We start from the raw sequence: 18,602 nt of genomic DNA, 5'->3' as shown, positions 1-18,602 counted from the left end.
ATGCATTGCCTAGAAGGAGACAGATGGATACAATAAAATTGCTCACGGCCTAGCCAACGTGAAGGCAAAACTTGAGAGATGTGCGAATAATCGAATGGTGTTGCATCAAATTAGGGTATTTATTCAATAGTCCACTACGGATCCACCTTATCGATATACATGAGTGACATATAGCATCCTCGTGAATCATGATCTAGATTCTCTTCTCGTGCAGCTCACTAATGTTCCTGTTGAGGTCGTCATCGTCGAGCTTCTTGGCGCTGGTATCGCCTCCGGTCAACTCGAATACTTTACGATGAGATGCGTTAGCAGGTTCAACTGGAGGCAAGCCATGAAGGGAGGATTTTGAAGTCTAAGTGAAATGAAAATATGAGAAAAGTTTGACCTACAATCAACGGGTGTGGTCGCGAATTGACGAGCCGGAGTCCTCTTCTGGAACAAGTAGTCCAGCTCTGCGAATGTGCGGTTCTTCGTCTCAGGGAGGAAGAAGAAGATCAGTACAGCCCAAAGGCAGCAAAGTCCGAAGTAGAACAAGCCAGTCTTCGCACCCCAGTTCCAAGAGTCACTGCTAGAGTTGAGCATGCGAGGGTTGAGCTGCTGTACGACGATTTGGCCCACGACGTAGATAGCGCGTCCGAGAACAATGGTCTGAGCACGCACACGACTGGAGGACATTTCGCCCACAATGGTGTATGTTGTCGGGCCCAGCGACAGTTTGAACGTCAGGTTAACAATGATCATGACGACAGCCACAGCCAGAGCAACATTGGTCTTCCCTGGAATGAAGCCTAGGATGCCAATGACGAGCATGAGGAGACCGATGATTGAGGAACCCCAGAAGAAGAAGACGCGACGCCCGACTCTGCCCATTAGGGAAATGGCAATGGCGGTGCCCACAATATTGCCTGACTGGATACCCATGCTGAAGTCAAATGCTCGAACCTCTGGCATACCGGCTGATTGCAAGAAGATGGTAGCGTAGGCGCAGATGGCCTGGCCATTGAGAATCTGAATAAGCCAGGCCATGGCCACGATGCCTGTGCGGCGCAAGTTGGTTCCATGGAAACAGTCGCGGTAACTGGCGCCAGCTGACTCGATCTTTTCCATTTCGTTAGTGTGTCTCATGAGAGCCAATGTTTGAGCCATGGTCTGCTCAGTATAGAAGTTCTTGCGTGCAAGACGGCGTAGCGACTTCTCGGCTTCTTCGATGCGACCACGGCGAACGAGGTACCATGGGCTTTCCGGGGCAAAAAAGCCAACAGTGAATAGAGGCACCACCCAAACCCATTGGAGAGCGTAAGGGATCTTCCATGCCAAGTCTCCCTGAAGTCCCAGTGAACCACGGAGAACACCGGCGGCAAGGAAGGAGCCACATCCCCAACACATGGAAACCCATGCGGTGAGGTATCCTCGCATAGCAGCAGGGCAAATCTCGGCAGCGTATGCAGTAGTCAGGGTCTGAAAGATGCCCCAGGGAATGCCGCACAAGATGTTGGCGGCGAAAAGCATTTGGACGTTAACTGCGAAGAACAGTGAAAAGATTGTCCCGCCCATGAGTGCCATGGCACCCATGTAGACTCGTCGGGAGCCATAGCGAGACTGAAGCCAGCCGTTCAGAAGCAGTCCGATGATGCTTCCCAAATTGTTGCCATTGCCGATGGCAGCCTGCCATGATGTCGGGATGTGTTGCTTGCCATTGGCATCTGGCCAACCGAACCTCCTCAAATACGCCTTTTGTCCAAAGAAGTTGTTGACGAGACCAACGTCCATGCCCTCCATGATCAGGGCCATACTCAGGAGCATGCTGTAAATGGCAGCTGGCAGATATCGTGATATGAGCTCCTTGCGGGGCAGCCTCGTCTCTTCTTCGCTGGCGGCCGCGGCAGCTTGGATCAGAGCAATATCGGGAGTGTATGTGCCGTATTCTGCATGATCGACGGACCCGGACCGGGCCTTAGCCAAAGTCTCAGGCAGTCCCTTTTCGTTGTCGGCCATCTTGACACTCTACTTGTCTATGCTGAGGATTTGTGTAAAGATAACAGCGGGAGGTGATATTGGTAGGCAAGGCAGGAAGCTTGCCGGGAAACAGAGGAGCGGAACACGGGGAAGATAAGCACTTGCGTATTTGCAGGTATGAATACCATTGTCCGGACCGGCTCCCCTGGTTGCCAAGATGCCAAGGAGTGTCCTCCAACCACCTGCCCCCAATGCTGGGGTTATTCGCGCAAGTTCAACCCCGAGTCTGGATTGCGTGAACTCAATTTCCCCACACGGTCCCCATGGGGTTTATAACCGTCTCTTTGGGGAATGCGTAAACGAAGCGGGGAAAGAGCACAATATCCTGGGGTATCTTTCGACCGAGGCCATGAAAAAATGGCTAGAGGAGGAGCTCCTTTGAGCCGGTGGATCAGGTGCCTCATTGATCCAGAAGAATTGGCCAGGATCTTGACCTCTCGTTCCAGTCTGTCTTCAATACGGTGTGGTGCAGCTTGCGCGTGTCTGGACGAACCACTGCATGCTTATGCACTGCAACCCAAAAGCTGATTGTACAATGGCGCCCGTGTCTCGCCTGCATGCAGCAGCTTAACAAAAGGATCAGAGTGCAGACGTTGTAGTTCACGAAAAGCGATTCAAGCATCGTACTGTCCTGAGCGACGTCTTTGTGTAGGGAACCTTGAATCCTAGGTCGGTAGTACTCTTCGTACATGAGCTCTGCTGCGAATGGTGAGGGTACATACCCAAAGTCATTTGATGTCGGTTCGTCTTGAGATTCAGCGAATCCAACTCTGTTTTCTCTCTGTCGGGCCTGCCCAGCGCACTGCCCAGGTTGTCTTGGCTTCTTGGCTCCCTTGGCTCCCAAGCCGCTTGCGCCGCAGCTGCAATTTCATATCGGACTCACTCACTTAATATGGATTAGCCCACGTCTGTCGCTGCCTGATAGCCCGGTATCATTGCAGAAACACCCGAAGGAGTTGTATATTTGGCAAAGTAGCGACATATTCTGCATGCGGCGTCTTCAATCAAGCCTGTGCTGGGTCGGTTAGACACGAAGTGGAATTAAAGTCAATGTTGCGCAACAAAGGGCGGGCAACGACTGACTGAACTGTTACTGCTATGCGACTCTATTGGCCTGATGCGCCCTCCGCCTGGGGACTTTTGCTGGGGTAACGCGGGGGGTGGAGGTGACACTTCCGATCCGAAGTTCTGGTTCATACCCCGCTTTTTCTGACGGTGACTGCAACCTGTTATCCGCACGCTGGCATATGGTCTGAGCAGACCGTGACACTTTGTCACTTCATTAGGTACCTTACTCGGACACAGCCGATTCAGCAATATCTGTGTCCTCTACATGCGTGACAGCACCGAAGCAGCTGTGACACTTGATTCTGCTCTCACAAAGGTCCTCGTTGTTAGTCGGATGTAGACACTAAACCGAGGTACTTACGCAAGTTGGAGATGACGAGGAATCCCTCGGGTTCCATTTGTCAGGTCAAGGCATACCTCGGTCGACTTAGGCCGAAGGCCAAGACAAAACATAGTTTGCCCAGCCTTGGTAAACGCCACCAAATATTCATTCCACCACTCAGGTAGGTTTCCCTGAGGGCTAAGGTATGTGGCACGCACACTCAAGTCTCAATGGAAGAGCATCTGGGGTTTGGGATGTATACCAAAATCGAAAGACAGTGTGTGGTTCCTGCTTCAATCCTGGGAAGTGTGTTCTCTTCGGTAAGCCTGGAATTGTCTACTTCAGAAACCTCTACGCCATCGCACATCCTGCACAGCAAGTCGAACGGGGCTCGTGGCGCTCGACTTCCCAACGACCCTCGCAATGCATAAGTGCCTCGGTGGCATACTCCAGTAGTAGAATGTCCATAGTTGAACCACCACCCTAAAAACGTGCACGGAAAATTTCATAAGTCAAATTTACTGAGCAATCATATCTACGTATGGAGACAATGTGTAGAGAGCAGCCGATTTCGTGAATGCGGACTGACAACCGGGGTGATGGGAAATTTTGCTATGGATTGACCATCTAGCTTCTCGACCAGTTAATTAATCTGCAAAAGGACATCGATCAAGTTCTCTGATGGGGAATCATTAGAGACTCAGGCCTCGACCCGGTCTAAAATGTTTCAAAGCGGCGTGGTGATAGGGGGTAAAAGACGGACCTGCTGAGAAACATCACTCTCTTTACCACCTAATACAAAGTAAGCAAAGAAAATATTTCATGCATGGTTGCTAAGATCGGGCAAATTAATGTTATCTACCGGAGACCCTACAAACATTGCATTCATAATTTCCCATCGGGTGCCTTGGGAACTTGGGGAGCAGCCCGCGTCATCGAAACGAACCAAAGAGAACATGAAGTTGACCCTTTTGGTTAAGGATACTAAGTTCAGACTTGTAATTTTTCGATCCTGGAGATGATTGTGAAGATGCCTAGTGCGATTTATCACAAAGCAAGAATGAAGTAGGAGCCATCTATGCAGAAAGTGGCTTGATTTTTTGTAGTAAGGGGCAGTAACGCGCAGCGTAACGGGTAGCGCTGGGAGATGACCTACTTACTCAAAATACTATGACTGCTGAATCAAGAACCCGTCAAGAATCAACAAAAACTCAACAAAGGGACCAATCAGTATAGTGTTTGGTTCAGGACTGTGATGCGAATGTTGATTGCTTTCTCTTTAGTACTTAACTAGGTATGCAACCGATTTGTGTTGTAAAGCAGACTTCCAGCATATGCCATGTCGAGACTGTTTCAGATCCAGACACACAACGGAACATATCATTTCGACCCAACTCCAGGCTGAGGGCCAATTCTGTTGTCCCACGGGAACCCTCCTTCTGATAGTTCACTTCTCTTCTTTCTTGTTGATATGACCACCACGCACGAGTGCTCCGTCGCATTAAGACTGATTAAATGGTAGATACCACGAGCCAGGTGTTTAGTCACCTGCGTGACGACATGGTGAACGTGTTCATTGGTGCCAGTGCGTAGCATGTAGAAGTCCGAATCGCCGTTCACGTTAACGTAGATTATGTCAACCTTGCTAATGTCGATGTACCCTGTGGTCCCGTTCGGCCATCTAATCGGGTCGCAATGGGTCGGCAGGTTGACATGGTAGAGCACTGGAGTGGTCATTAGAATCGATTCTGGCGCTGCTTCAAGCTGAGGGTCTTGGTTGTCCCATGGAAAGCCCTCTTCCAATAGTTCGTTCCGCGTCTTCACCGTCGACACAACCATCACGCACGAGTACTCCGTAATATTGAGGCTGATCAGTTGATAAAGACCACGAGTCACGTGCCTATTCACCTGCCGCAAGAGAGGAACGTGTCCCTCGGCGCCGATGCGCAGGCTGTGAAAGTCCGAGTCGCCGATCGTGTTTGTGTTAATGAAGTCAACATTAACTTTGCTAATATTTGCCTGCTCGACAGTTTGATGCGGGGTCGGCCAAGAAGCCGGGTTAGTTGAGGGGTCAACCGAATAATCAGCTGGAGCTGCCATGTTGCGCGGGGGTGGTGACGCAGTCCAAAAAGATGTTTTTTTCGTTGGGGGTTTCCGGAAATGCAGTTTCAAATGTATTGAGGGAGAAAATATGCCGATGTTGCACTTTTATATGCGTCCTTTGTCTTAGTAAGGCAGTGACGTGATGACCATATTGGAGTTTTGGTCATAGTTGACTTGGTCTCGCGAGTCTTGACTGGTCAGCCGTACACGGATTGGTTGTTGGACGAGACTTTTTGAAGGCCTGTCTCATTCAGTGGCTTCGACACACTCTTTTGATTTCTAGATAGAGCGAGAGAGCGCCGCAAAAGCCGAAAGGATAGCATCCGGCGATATTCTACGAAGGTCATAGTCTATTCACTACCTCATCTATTCATTCTCAGCTTCAGTTTAATTGCCATGGTATATACGTCAGCATGCGATCGGACCTTTGGTGGTAAGGGCCAATATCGCGTCTGTGACTTCTGCGTATGGAGAAGGAAAGAGGACGAAGTAGTAGAAGCCCAAAAGGACCGCTAGGTAAAGGTTTTGAGTGGAATGGCCGCTTGTTTGGTCCTGACTGTCTTCTATATCCACCCCTTGTACCGAGTGCTCGAAATTCAACAGATAGAATGTGGGAGCCCAGAGTGCTACGCTACTGACAATAGGTGATGAGTGCCCCCCTCTTCCCAAGTTTATGAACTACGGCTAGTGTCACTGCGAGTGCCAGTATCATGGAATATCAAATGATGCGAGAAGGCGGGCAGCCGAAACTGGCAGCTGCTTAATGCCAGTGGTGAGAGTATGGGTGGTATGAAATACGACCAGGAAGTCTGTGCCGGTGGGAGGCTGGAGTGCTTGCACCTAGACCATCGCTGAAATCAGGAAATACAAGAGGACGGACGCCGAGTCCAGCTCCCAATTTCATATTTCCTTGAATTCAGGTGCGGAGGAGACCGGGAAATTTTGTTCCATTACTTGACCATTTGGATCGTATCTGCTTAATAAGACTGGTATTTGAACCCCAAATATTCTCTCGTATTGAAAGATTCTTTATTTGGCGTCGATATGTCATGTTGATGGGTTCTAAGCTGGCAGACCAAACTTGCATCCACTCGGTGCCTGTTATCGAGAGACATAGCCTCGCAAATCACATTCGTGCAAAGCTAACCGAACTATCTTCTCTGCTGAGTATGATAAAGGAGGCTCCGAAGGTCTCGCGAGCTAGGACATAATGGTCGTTACAACGGCCCGTCGGAACGAGCAATGGCCTACTCTCGAGATAGAAACGGAAGGTCGAATTGCTGTTGGTGGTTACTCCTGACCTAAGGAGGACGTATCTCCACAATTGTTTGCCGAGAATTCCACGATCTCAGAGTATTGAAAGCGGTGCCGAAACGTTCTTCCTTATTGACTTATGGTCAAATCGCACTGGAAGGTCAGAGTTGGACAGTGCCAACAGAACTTGAGAAATAAGTCTGTCATATTCATCCACCTGAATTCGGGACGTCTAGACACTTGTGGCCTGTCGTACCTTGTGTGGGAAATCTGTATATGCTAGGTACAGATCAATATTCCTTCCATATCTAACTATAATCCCTGCAGGTGTGTTAAGACACCTCACTTGATTCTAACAAACTCTTTTCAGAGCAAGGCTTGGGGCCATCGATGTATACAGCTCTTTTTACGAACAATCGCAATTAGATAAGGACCGAAAACAAAAATTGAAAAACTATAAAGGCTTAACTTCTTCCTCTCTTTAGCGCATAAGAAATAGCGCAATCACAATCATCTCTCGTTTCTAGAGTCATACCCATCTTCTCCAAAACAATTACTACACCGTAATCCTGATAGGATCCTTCATTCAAACAACTTAAGTATTCTTCCTGCCAAGGTAGCCGCCAGTTTTCGTTCCATCCAGTCAATTCCAAAATTTCTGACTCTCATAGCGCTCTTTATCTTCCTGACCACCAACATGGTTAAGACCACTTCGGTTCCTCCAGTCACCAACGAGACCCAAACACCAACCTTGGTGGTAGCCCTCATTTTTGTTTGCAGTGAGAAGAGCCTTCGAAATAAATGCGTGGCGGATCCGTAGGTGCACCAACACTGGCGACATTCAACATGATGTTCTAGGCGACCATTGCAGGGATAAGACAAGGTGCTCCTGTGAGCTTCCTTGCAGTAATCCAAGGATCTGTTGAGGTCGCACGATTGAGCTTTAAGTTTCGGGATACTGACTTGCGTTTTCGGAGGTGGGAGGAGAGACGTCAAATACTTATGTATCAACGAGATCAGTGAAACCCAAAGCCTGCATCAATCATTACAATTCTGCACCTAAAGATGCTGGTTCTCAATTGATACATCTGCAATCAGACAACGGATGGCCATATCAGATGAATCCTCTATCTATCCCCAGAATCGTTGGAGAGAATAAAGAAGGACACGCAGCCTCAAAGAGAAGACGGATCGCATGTATCGACCAACAACGCTCTCTCAGCTTTGATCTGGCGGAGCATAATGGCAGCACCGTTCGATGCGGCCCAGCTGGACGAGAGCGAGAAATATGTCTTGAATATTGCCATCGACGGCCGAACACGAATTCGGCCATCGGTCCACCCGGAAGCCATGGGCAGCAGGTTCCTCAGCTTCATCCAGGTAGAGCACCCCATCAAGGAGATTCTCGAGAGCGACAACCTCACAGCCTTGTCTTTGCTGATCCGCAGAGCCATTATTGCAATAGATAAGAAAGTCAGAGGTTCCTTCATCAATGTTGTCATTAAGCTTGTGAACAACAAGAATGATCTTTGCGCACTGATTTCAACATCATTCTTGGATGCGCACCTGGCTAGAAGTACGCACATACATATTGGGAAACGTTCAAGATGACGATCTAGAATGGGGCCATGCTCTGGGAGGCAAAATTGCGGCTGTTCGCTGATGTAGCTGCGGCACTTTGAATGGCATGCATATTATGTACCCTTAATATCCTGATGGAGGCCGCGAAATGCTGATTGATACCCCTACAAAAGTTATTTGCAGAAGCTTTAGAATGACTCGATCTGAACTAGATATGCGCAACATCGATAAAGTGACAGACTGATGTTAATGGGTTAGAATTCAAGAAATGGCTGTCGTCGAATCCAAACCCGTACTGATCGAGCACTATTATAAATGTGTTATGTTGGTGGATGGAGGGGACAATTGTAAAAAGTAGCTGGACTCGCGGCTTGGAGTTTACAAGGAGAAAACCTATATGAGCGACTCAACGGCACCAAGCCGACTCGAAATCCCTAAAAGACCTTGCTACGAAAGAAGAAACACGACGGCTACTTGTACGCTCAGAGAAAAAGCGATGTCAGAATTCAAAAATGTGTTGCAGAGGGGTAAGTCTGGCCATGCTCATTTTGGTACTAATGATAAAGGGAAGAGTCGATAGCATGACTATTTCCAGAATACACTATTGAAGTAGCTTTAGCAAGAACGTCTAAGTACTTCACAACAAATGAAAGATGAGCCTACACTTTATTTTAATTGTTCATGGGAGCTATGAACGACATATCGTTCAGCCTACGGTATCCATCCCAAGAAATAAATTCTAGGCCTAGATTGATAAGCTAACATGATACTGTCTTCTATGATCAATACCACAACCGCTCCTTAGATTATTATTTATGAGAAGATAAAGCCGTGATTTGGTATATGCCTAGTAAAGGCAAGGTGGATTAGGTTCAACTCGTCGGGGAGGGTTGAGGGGTTCTGTAGGGTCACCTCGGCCTTGCTTGCTATTGCCGTCGCGCGCGGAAGTTTCGACCCTTGCTAAGGGACCGGACGTATGAGACCCTTAACGAGGTTTGCTATCAAGTGAGTTGGAATACTAGACACTGCTGTTGTGATGTCATACGTCTTCGTGCATATATGTTCCTGGTTTAATTACTATATGTTAACGCGGCTAAGTAGTCCACATCCCTGGCCGTTTTCTTCGTCTAGCAGAGAAGTTAAGACAAGCGAACATTATGTTAGCAAGCAAGGGGGCGGCGGCCTTGATATACCTGACTCGCAGAAGGCAATTGAAGGGTGTGTGTGCAAGTGTGGTGAAAGTGACATACACAGATGCGAACACAATGAATGCAGACTGAGCATCTTTAGGGCACTTGGGGCGTAGAGGTCGGGACATATTGTTTCGTCTGGTGTCGTGATGTATTGGAATATTGAATGATTTCGACTATGAAGTGCATATAACGCAATAGCGTTCAAGTTGTTCTCACTAACAAAGAGTTGATATGCGCTTGTTCGCTGGCTTCAAGATATGGATGCATCGGAATACTGATCACTTCGCGACAAGCGCTCTCGGCTGCAGGGCAGTGACCTTTCGCGACCGGAAAGTTCCGATAGGCAGCCTGCTGATGAACAGGAATGGGATAGTAAACGACGGATTTAATGCTGTTCTGATGCAGCCGCGCTCGAATATGCGACCGTTTCACGTCAGTCGTTCGAATCGTGTAAGCTGCCCACGCCGAGACGGTCCCGTCGAGTGGCAGAGCGGCTGGCCGACAGAGAGTTGAATTCGACCCATTGTTGTCGTCGACTTCGTTTAGGAGCAGGCTGGTATAACGAGACGCTACCACTTGTCTCAAAGCTATCTCGTCAGCTAGGATATCGAGCTTGCAAAGGAGAATCGCTGCCTGTATGGTGTCGAGTCGGCTATTGACTCCTATGTGGACATTTTCATATTTCTCTTTCTCGTCTCGCCCATGGAGGCGCAAAGACCGGAGCATAGAAGCAGTCTTCGGGTTGTTGGTTAATACCGCTCCACCGTCTCCCCAGCAGCCCAAGGGGTTGGAAGGGAAGAAACTGGTCGTGGTAATATCGGCCAATGTGCCAACTTTCGCCCCGTTAACACTTGCTCCAAAGCTCTGGGCAGCGTCGGCGATAATCCATAGACACTCGTCCTCTAACTCAGCCATGGCAGAACGGATACCGTTGTAATTCGCGGGTGTCCCGAACAAATCCACAGCAATGACACCGACAGGCCTAAGACCGGCTTTTCGTGCAGTGGCAACACCTGCGCCAATTTGAGCCGGATTGATGGTCAATGTCTGTGATTCCACATCCACGATTACTGGAACAGGGCCAAGCAAAACCACTGGCTCCACAGAAGCTATGAAGGTTAGTGCTGGCACGAGAACTGCATCTCCAGGACCAACTCCAAGGGCTAACATTGCCAATGTCAAGGCGTCGGTGCCGCTTGCACAGGTGACTGCGTTCGTAGCTTCTGTCAAAGCACATAGTCTTTCTTTGAGTTCGTACACCTCGGGTCCCATGATGAATTTCATGTGATTGAAGACTTGGGACATCCTCCGTTCAAGGGGCTGTTGGATTCGGCGCATCTGAGACTGGAGATCAATGATGGAGATTTTGACAATCTTTTCTGGCAATGTCGGACGTGGGATTTCTTCGAGGACCTCTGCCTTCGGATATAGATGTAATCCGGCAGTCAAGGCGCTCGGTTGTCGAAGGGATACCCGCATTCGTAGCTGATTTTCAACGGCTTCGAGTACGCTAACAACGGCTATGCCCTCGGCCAAATCAGTCTTTGGGACTTTGCCGGTACCAACGCACTCAACAAAGTGCTGGCATTCAATGGCGAGCGGCTCGAGCTTCTCCAGAGCTACAACCTCCATTCGGCCGTCTGGTGCCTCCGGATGACCGCTCGTCCAGTCGATCTTGTTCTTGAACAGACGAAGCTTAGACTCCCATGGCTCTGTATCGTCAAAAACAGCTGTTGCTTCCTCTCCGATCACCGTCATCTTTCGTTTCTTATGAGGGTTCAACCATGAAACGTGGACTTCAGCGCTCGACCCATTAGAGAGCTTGAAATGGGCGTTGACCGTGTCCAAGATAGTGGTGCCTGGGCGTAACAGACTTTCCCCGTAAGTCTGAACAACTGCAGCCTCGACGTTGTCGGAGAAACCTAGAATCATGGATATATCATGAGGGGCTAGGCTCCAAAAAACGTTTTCATCATGACGAATTCTCCCGAAGGCAAGCCGACGCGACTGAATGTGCAAAACCTTTCCTAGAACTCCCAACTTCACAAGGGCCCTGAGCTCTTGATAGGCTGGATGGTTGCGAAAGGTATGACCGACCATAGCTATTCTTTGTATCTGATGAGCCACTGCTTGTACTCGCTTGCTCTCCAAAACAGCTAGAGCTAAAGGCTTTTCAATGAAGACGTGTTTTCCAGCAGTCAAAACTTCGACAGCCATATCTGCATGACAAGTTGCAGGCGTTGCAATCACAATTGCGGTGATAGACGGATCAGCTAAAATACTGGCCCAGTCGCGAGTTGGTATGAGGTGGTTATGGGTAGCTCGTACGAGTTCCGCAGCATCATTGGCTCTGGCCTGATTGACGTCAAAGACAGCGCTCAGTGTCCCAGAGTCGGCGAAGACTCGGATGAGATTCGAGCCCCATTGGCCGCAGCCGATCACAGCTACACTAGAGCAATCTGACCTAGCTGGTGATTGAAGATAGAAAAGTTTTCGCTGAAGATGATGTGGCTGCGTCTTAGTAAATTATAGTACGAAATTGCATTAAGGAGCGGGACTAAGTCTCGAGAAGGTGTTTGAATTCTTTTTCTCCAAACGACGAATTTGAGATTTGGCGCAATCGGCTGAATCAATGACAATCTAAGCACTTGAGCCGAGGTACGAGTTGTATTTGCCTGCTAACAACAGAAGCCCAGCCGAGAAGTCCATCTGGCAGTATCACTATGCTGGCCGATCGAATGCACTGATTTTGTGATCTATCAGTAGGTGGGCACGGTACTTCACAATTAAGAGCGGCACACTGCCTCCCTTTTCTCCGCGTCCTTGTTTCCGCCAAGTACTTGTTCCTCCAAAGTGGTCTGATCAGCGCATGGCGTATTGCTAAAATTAGAAAATTGCCAATCTCTTCCTCAACTTGCATCATGTATGCAAGTCACCTCATCACATCCACGACTTTGACTGGTGCGTTTATGCACGCTCACTTGCTCGCATGCATCATAACCAACTTGTCACTACTCAACACTTCGCGCCTCAATGTGGTATGGCCACTGGAACAAGACATGCAACGCCTTGCCAAGGTGTGTGCTATTAAAAGATCAACTTACACTGTAGCCTGCGGGTCTCTTTAGGCGTAAGATGAAGCTCAGATTGATGGGAGAAAGGTAATTAGAATCTGTCGGGATCTAAGATGCCTCGAATGACTTTATCTGAGTGCCTTTGCAGTCGCCACTACAGAAGACGCTGTCAACATGTGGCGAGTCTTACTGTTCTTAGAAATGAGTGCGAACTGCCCAATTCGAAACAAAATGCTTCTAGTGTACATTCTGAGATCCCAGTTCAGAACTCGAATCGATATAGTTCATCGAACTTTTGATGAGCACCACGAGTAGAGGTCAAAGTTACAGAGTCCAGCTGTAACTGGAGAGTTCGAGGATATACTCCTCAAAACACGAATCTTAGATACAGATGGATACTCTCCCCTTCACGAAAAGAATTAAGTAGAACTAAAAAGTGCGCGAGGATGCATTACTACTCATGTTCGCTTTCTGTGATTGAGATAAAATCATTTTCTGTCGACTAGGGGATCAAGGGATAACTATAGACAGCTCACGGTCGCATCAATTACATGCTATGGCACATCCTAAGGTTTGTTTGTATCGACATCAAACATGGCCTGATAAGACCTCACGAAGAACAGGAAGCGGAGAGCTATGAGAAGGATGCCACTTAGGACAACTGTAGGAAATAGAAAAAAGTCTTGAGACTACTTGAAGGATTAATCCGTGCACTAAGCGGGAGGCTTATTTATTCGCGTATATGTAACCACTGCCAGCAGAGGGGTCTTTGGTTTTATCATATTTCGACAAGCCCTCAACCGGCGTGTCGATGTACTTCTCGATGAGATAAAGCATGTTGTTGAAAGCACTATAGCTCGTAACCATTAGACAACTATCGAATTGCATCAAAAGTGTATGGGGGTAACAGCATTGTACTCACGTGTTTCTGGCTTTCTCGTTTGGCGTCCCAGCAGATGCATTGAGATCGAACTTCATGCTGTAAAGCCTGTTCCGGTCATCGAAACCTTCTTGTGGTTCCGATGGTGGAAATATGCGCTTGTATTCGTCAAGGTAGCGTTGACCTAGGTTCTGCGCACCATATCGCCTCCACATTCCGAGGTCTAGTTCGTTATGCCCGTAAAAACAACCGACATCAAGGAAGATGATCTCGCCAGTTTCTTCATCTGTGCCAATGTTGCCTCCCCAAAGATCTCCATGGATGAGACGGGGTTCAATAGGATTCGGTCCAAGCTGTAATGGGTCTAAAAGACTCGGGACGACAAATTCCAGGAGGTGCTCGGCTGCTTTAGATAACTGGGGCCAAATTCCATTTGCCGCGGCATCTGTCTCTACTGACTTGCGCAGAACCCGAGTGAAATATACCCTCCAACTGATTTCCCAGCCTTCAGGATGTGGAGCGATTCCGTCGAAAGTAGCAACCTCGAAGCCGAATTTGCTGTTTGGGGAGACTTGGCTATGTAGCTGAACTGCTCGCTGCGCTAGCTTTCTGGGATTGGGAAGACTCATGTCTAAGTCATGAAATTCTTCGATGAAGAAGAAAGTATCTGGCGGGCTAAAAGAATACTTGCCCCAGGCTACGGCCCTAGGTACCATACCGGGAACAAGAGCGTTGATGAGACTAATGGCATAGTGTTCACCGCGACATAGCTGTCGGCCATTTTCGGCGACTGCTAACTGTCATCCAGAGTCAATGGTGAACATTAGGTTCAAGTGAAGAGTATTCAGGTATTTTGGGAAATAAAGCAAGATACCTTAAGGAAATATTGCTTCACATCTCCGTCGGGAAGTTCAACTGTCATGCGCCCCGTTTGGGTCCACACCGAATCTTCGTAAGACTTGGCCGTCACAATCTTCGATCCGATTGGCAAAACTAAGTTTGGGTGCCGAATAGTCAGACTAGCGATCATCAAATTGCGAGGTGTAGTCGGTGCTTGATATCCTTACCTCCGTAGATTGCCAGGTCGAGGGGGAAGTCCCCTTCGATCTCCGCCAAAATCCCTTCTTTCCTCTGCGTAATATGAAGAGGCATGGTATCGACGCTGGGGCGAAGTGTGTAGTCGACTGAGGTATGCTGGCTGTTTCACTTATATTCCGATTTCATATATAGAGAAAGATGCCTCTGAATCCACAACTCCCGTAGCTTTTATGAAAGAAAGAGAATACGAAAAGGGAGAGACAGATGATCGGGGGAAGTCAAAATAGGGGGGAATAGAAGACAAAGTAACTCTATGAGGCGTCCTTGGCAACTCAGGTTCCGAATAATGCTTTCTTAGTGAGTCGTTTGCTTGAAAGCGTTCCGCGCCTAAGAGCCTGCCATTGATCAGCGCCGCGATCTGGCTAAGTAATTTGCCAACATGTATTCAAACGTCGGAGGAATGAAAAGTGAGGCGGCATGGTGTCGCACAACATAACGCTACGACCCAAGTCTCATGTGATTGGTCAAGGTTAATGCAGGGGCTGCTTATGACGGAATCCACGCCAATTGGGCGCGTGACCAGCGAAGATATTATTGGCTCCGAATCGGCTTCTTGGAAGTGTTGCCTCCCCTCATACATGCCAATACAGTGGGAATACCTGGAATCAGTCGTCATAAGCGCTCCGAGGATTTGATGATGAACGTAATGGTACAATACTGCTTGTACGCATGTAGTTGTTGCAGGTTCTGGCCTCTAGAGCACGTTCTGCAGGTGATTTTGGCGCCCCCAAAAAGCATCCAAAATCTGCGGAAGGATAGCCAAAGGAAGCACCTACTGTGCCTCCAGCAATGGCCCTCACCAAGCCAACGATATCAACAGAGTACATTAGGATCATTCGTGCAGAGACCTGGGCCGTTACCGAACAGCTATTACTGCCGCCAACCTCACATTCGGGCAAACGTTCCGTCTGTGCAACGAAAATGTCCGGAAAATAAGAGCTGAAGCTGGAGATTAGTTGCAATTTGCAGTTCGTTTGTAGCACCGCTGTCAGCAAGCTGACTGGACTCTTGAGAAGGTTGAATCGCGAACCATTTCGGAAGTGACTAAGTGAATGTCCCTGCAATCCCGCTCGATGCGGTGGGTTTTGTTGAGTTTGCAGAACGAATGACTGAGCTTGTCAAGCCGCCAAACGCCCAGGTTGAGCGGACATCAACTCAGCAAAACGTAGTAATGTAGCAAAGTCCACCTGGTTTGCGAGCATACGGCCGAAAGCTCCTCATTACAGGTTCAAGGAGATGTGGCGAGACATATGGAACTGAGTACTTTCCTCTTGCTTAGACAATAATTGAGCCGGGTCACGTTCACAAGCACCATGTAATTCAAGAAAACGTCACAACCAACGAATGTTCGCTGCGACTGCTCAACTGGGCAGTGTAGCATGCCCGCGCTAGTGTGCCGCCATGCGCCACATTGTGCATTGCCTGTCGCGCTCATCGCTATGCTCGCTTTGCGACCGCATAAGGCATCCAAACGGCCGTCTTAGGCACGAATCGCTTATGCAGCTTCAGACCCCCTAGAGGAAACCGGTAGACTAATGCTAAGATCATGCCAAGGCCCCGTCTTTTCTCGCAAATCGACACTTCTCAGCACCAAAGTCCCTTTGCTTTCGTTGTCACCTTTCCACAGCGCAGATCTAACCCCAACTTTGACCGCAGCGCTGGACTGCGTCAGCCGTCAGCTAGGGCTGCGATGGGTCTGGTCTCTCCGCGTAAGGCACCACATTGTCCGCGTCAGGCATCGAATTCATGTAGAGCAGGAGTACCGTGAGGCAGTGATGGGGGCGCTGTTGGCCGTGGCCTTGCTTTACATGATAGACCAAGATGCATCTAGATCGGTAAGCATCTTGTCCATGTTACACCAGAGCCTTGTCGCTCACTCACTTAGCTATTGCGCTCGGCTACAAAGATATAAGAGTCTTGGCTTTCCCATGTCGGAAAGCCTTCCATCACACATCATCTTCTAAAGATTTCCTCTCAGCCTTGGGCAGCACTTGATCATCGAATATTCCAGAATCAACTATAACAAGCTTCAACTTCTCCCCAAGAAACCCCCCCTGTAGTTCTACACGCTGCTCCTAATCTAAGTCGACGACATGGCCGTCTCAGACAGATACTCCCTCGCCGTCCTCATTATCTTCATCACCCTTTCTATCCCCACACTATTCGTCACATTTAAACACGGCGTACGAGGATGGGCAATTCTCGGATGGGGCTATCTCTTCATATTTTGCAGTTTGAAGATTATCGGCTCAGGCATGGCCTTGGGCGACCCTGAGAGCAGCGGCGCCACCATCGTCTCAAGCGTCGGCTTGTCACCTCTCCTACTCGCACTTTCTGGTGTTCTACATGAAGCGTTAGTTACCCATCTCAGCACATCAGACTCTGGCACACAATTAATGCTGCAGTTTCCAGTCGATTCTACCACATCAGCCCCTCTAAGCGCAGCGCAAATCACAAGCGAGACCTCATTTTCGTCCTCATGTTCCATATGTTCACCATGCTCGGCGTCGTCCTCATCGCGATTGGCATGTCCCGCCTCATGAACCACGCCTCTCTCGACGACGTCTCCAAAGGCTGGACCCTCGCCAAGGTCGGCGCCGTTATTCTCTTCCTCAGCTGGGTAACTCTCGCTGCAGGTGCCGCCTTGACCGTTTTTCAAGGCTACATGCGCAATGATGGCCGCCCTCAGAAAAAGGCCGCCGTCATGCTCCTCACAGCGGTCCTCTTCGCGCTGCCGTTTGTGGGCGTGAGAGTCATCGCGACGCTGGCATATGTCGCATCGGAGAATAGCTCGCTCAGCGCCGCGACGGGTTCTGTGATGGTGAAGGTGTGGCTGTATCTCTTTGAAGAGCTGGCTGCTACGCTCATTCTGGTGATCAACGGAATCCTGGCCAGAAATGTGAAGAAGCTTGATCAAGAGACACGGACGCTGGACGTGGAGCAACGACAGGCCTACGAGCGGAAATAGGATGGGGTGCATATTGTTATAGTGTACGAATATTTCGAAGGGGGAGAGCTGTGGATTTGAAGGGACTTTTGTTGCGGCCAACTTAATATCAGCGTTCACTTGTCAGACTAGACCTCTTTCAGCTACAGCCAGAAGATAGACGCAGGCCCAAAATTAGTTGCCCAAGATTTGTTCTCATTGGTTCCGAAGCATTTTAAAACGGTGTCTTATTCTGAAGTAAGCGCCGCTGACGCAATCTTCCCAGACGCACATTGTCACGATCAGCGACGCTTTGCGGGGCCAACTTCACTCGACAAGAGGTTTTTTTTTTTTTTTTTTTTTGAAAAAACATTTTCGATGAAGACCGCATTATTGCTACTGCGGTAACAGTTGAGTAGAAACATGGGCCATTCTCGTAGGTCGCACACCAAGTCACGAAACGGGTGCAAGGAGTGTAAGGCTAAGAAGATCAAGGTGAGCGGGTTTTGGATATCACTTTCGAACTCAAGTTCACTTCAATGACTCTGGCATGCGCATATGTAAGTGCGACGAACAGGTTCCATGTGGTCGTTGTAACAAGATTTCGTTGGCCTGCAGCCTGTCAACAGAGTCTACGACCTCTATCAATTCCCCGCTTTACTCTCTAGCCTCAAAACCCATCGACAACAGCGGCCCTTCAACCATCATCAACTCTTTTGAAGCTTCTGACTTCGCTCTTTTCAACCATTTCCTGACGACCACACTACCATGCCTTGCTCTCAAAAATGAGGCGTTGCTCATGTCATGGAAATCGGACCTTCCCAACCTGGCACCGAAGTTTCCGTAAGTCAACATACCCACTTCCTGGCACCCCCCTGTTTCTGGCACCACAAAAACGATGGGATCACAACCCAACCTCCTCATTACTATTAACTATTGATCCTCAACCACACCCACTACAATACAGCTGCCAGCCTCACTAGGGCATTCAGAGTCGCTGGATTCAGCCGTGATAACCTCCTTTTCACCCGCTTCGATTTGAGCCCGATGGATATCCCTGATGTTCGCGAACTTCGTATTGGGATCG

The 18,602-nt window shown here is 48.8% G+C and overlaps 6 protein-coding genes across 6 annotated transcripts; 2 read left to right on the top strand and 4 right to left on the bottom strand.

Annotated features, from left to right (window-relative positions):
• Nucleotides 1-193: 193 nt before the first annotated feature.
• CTAM01_01642 (uncharacterized protein) lies at nt 194-1,995 on the bottom strand (the record flags this gene model as incomplete). Its single annotated transcript, XM_060517684.1, has 2 exons — nt 194-288; nt 390-1,995. 2 exons carry the CDS (start codon nt 1,993-1,995, stop codon nt 194-196), a joined length of 1,701 nt encoding a protein of 566 aa, XP_060387218.1.
• Nucleotides 1,996-4,786: 2,791 nt separating this feature from the next.
• Nucleotides 4,787-5,506, bottom strand: CTAM01_01641 (uncharacterized protein; the record flags this gene model as incomplete). The annotated part of the gene is made up of 1 exon (XM_060517683.1): nt 4,787-5,506. One exon carries the CDS (start codon nt 5,504-5,506, stop codon nt 4,787-4,789), a length of 720 nt encoding a protein of 239 aa, XP_060387217.1.
• A 2,499-nt stretch (nt 5,507-8,005) lies between these two features.
• Nucleotides 8,006-8,588, top strand: CTAM01_01640 (uncharacterized protein; the record flags this gene model as incomplete). Its single annotated transcript, XM_060517682.1, has 2 exons — nt 8,006-8,339; nt 8,557-8,588. 2 exons carry the CDS (start codon nt 8,006-8,008, stop codon nt 8,586-8,588), a joined length of 366 nt encoding a protein of 121 aa, XP_060387216.1.
• A 1,042-nt stretch (nt 8,589-9,630) lies between these two features.
• Nucleotides 9,631-11,469, bottom strand: CTAM01_01639 (uncharacterized protein; the record flags this gene model as incomplete). The annotated part of the gene is made up of 2 exons (XM_060517681.1): nt 9,631-9,672; nt 9,970-11,469. 2 exons carry the CDS (start codon nt 11,467-11,469, stop codon nt 9,631-9,633), a joined length of 1,542 nt encoding a protein of 513 aa, XP_060387215.1.
• A 1,868-nt stretch (nt 11,470-13,337) lies between these two features.
• CTAM01_01638 (uncharacterized protein) lies at nt 13,338-14,521 on the bottom strand (the record flags this gene model as incomplete). Its single annotated transcript, XM_060517680.1, has 3 exons — nt 13,338-13,461; nt 13,534-14,288; nt 14,366-14,521. The coding sequence occupies 3 exons, from the start codon at nt 14,519-14,521 to the stop codon at nt 13,338-13,340; spliced, it is 1,035 nt and encodes a 344-aa protein (XP_060387214.1).
• A 2,161-nt stretch (nt 14,522-16,682) lies between these two features.
• On the top strand, nt 16,683-17,557 carry CTAM01_01637 (uncharacterized protein; the record flags this gene model as incomplete). Its single annotated transcript, XM_060517679.1, has 2 exons — nt 16,683-16,942; nt 17,002-17,557. The coding sequence occupies 2 exons, from the start codon at nt 16,683-16,685 to the stop codon at nt 17,555-17,557; spliced, it is 816 nt and encodes a 271-aa protein (XP_060387213.1).
• Nucleotides 17,558-18,602: the final 1,045 nt, after the last annotated feature.

This window comes from Colletotrichum tamarilloi (genome assembly GCF_030869305.1).
Source record: "Colletotrichum tamarilloi strain Tom-12 chromosome Unknown Scaffold_4.1, whole genome shotgun sequence".
NCBI lineage: Eukaryota > Fungi > Ascomycota > Sordariomycetes > Glomerellales > Glomerellaceae > Colletotrichum > Colletotrichum tamarilloi.
This window is presented reverse-complemented; position numbering and strand designations above follow the sequence as displayed.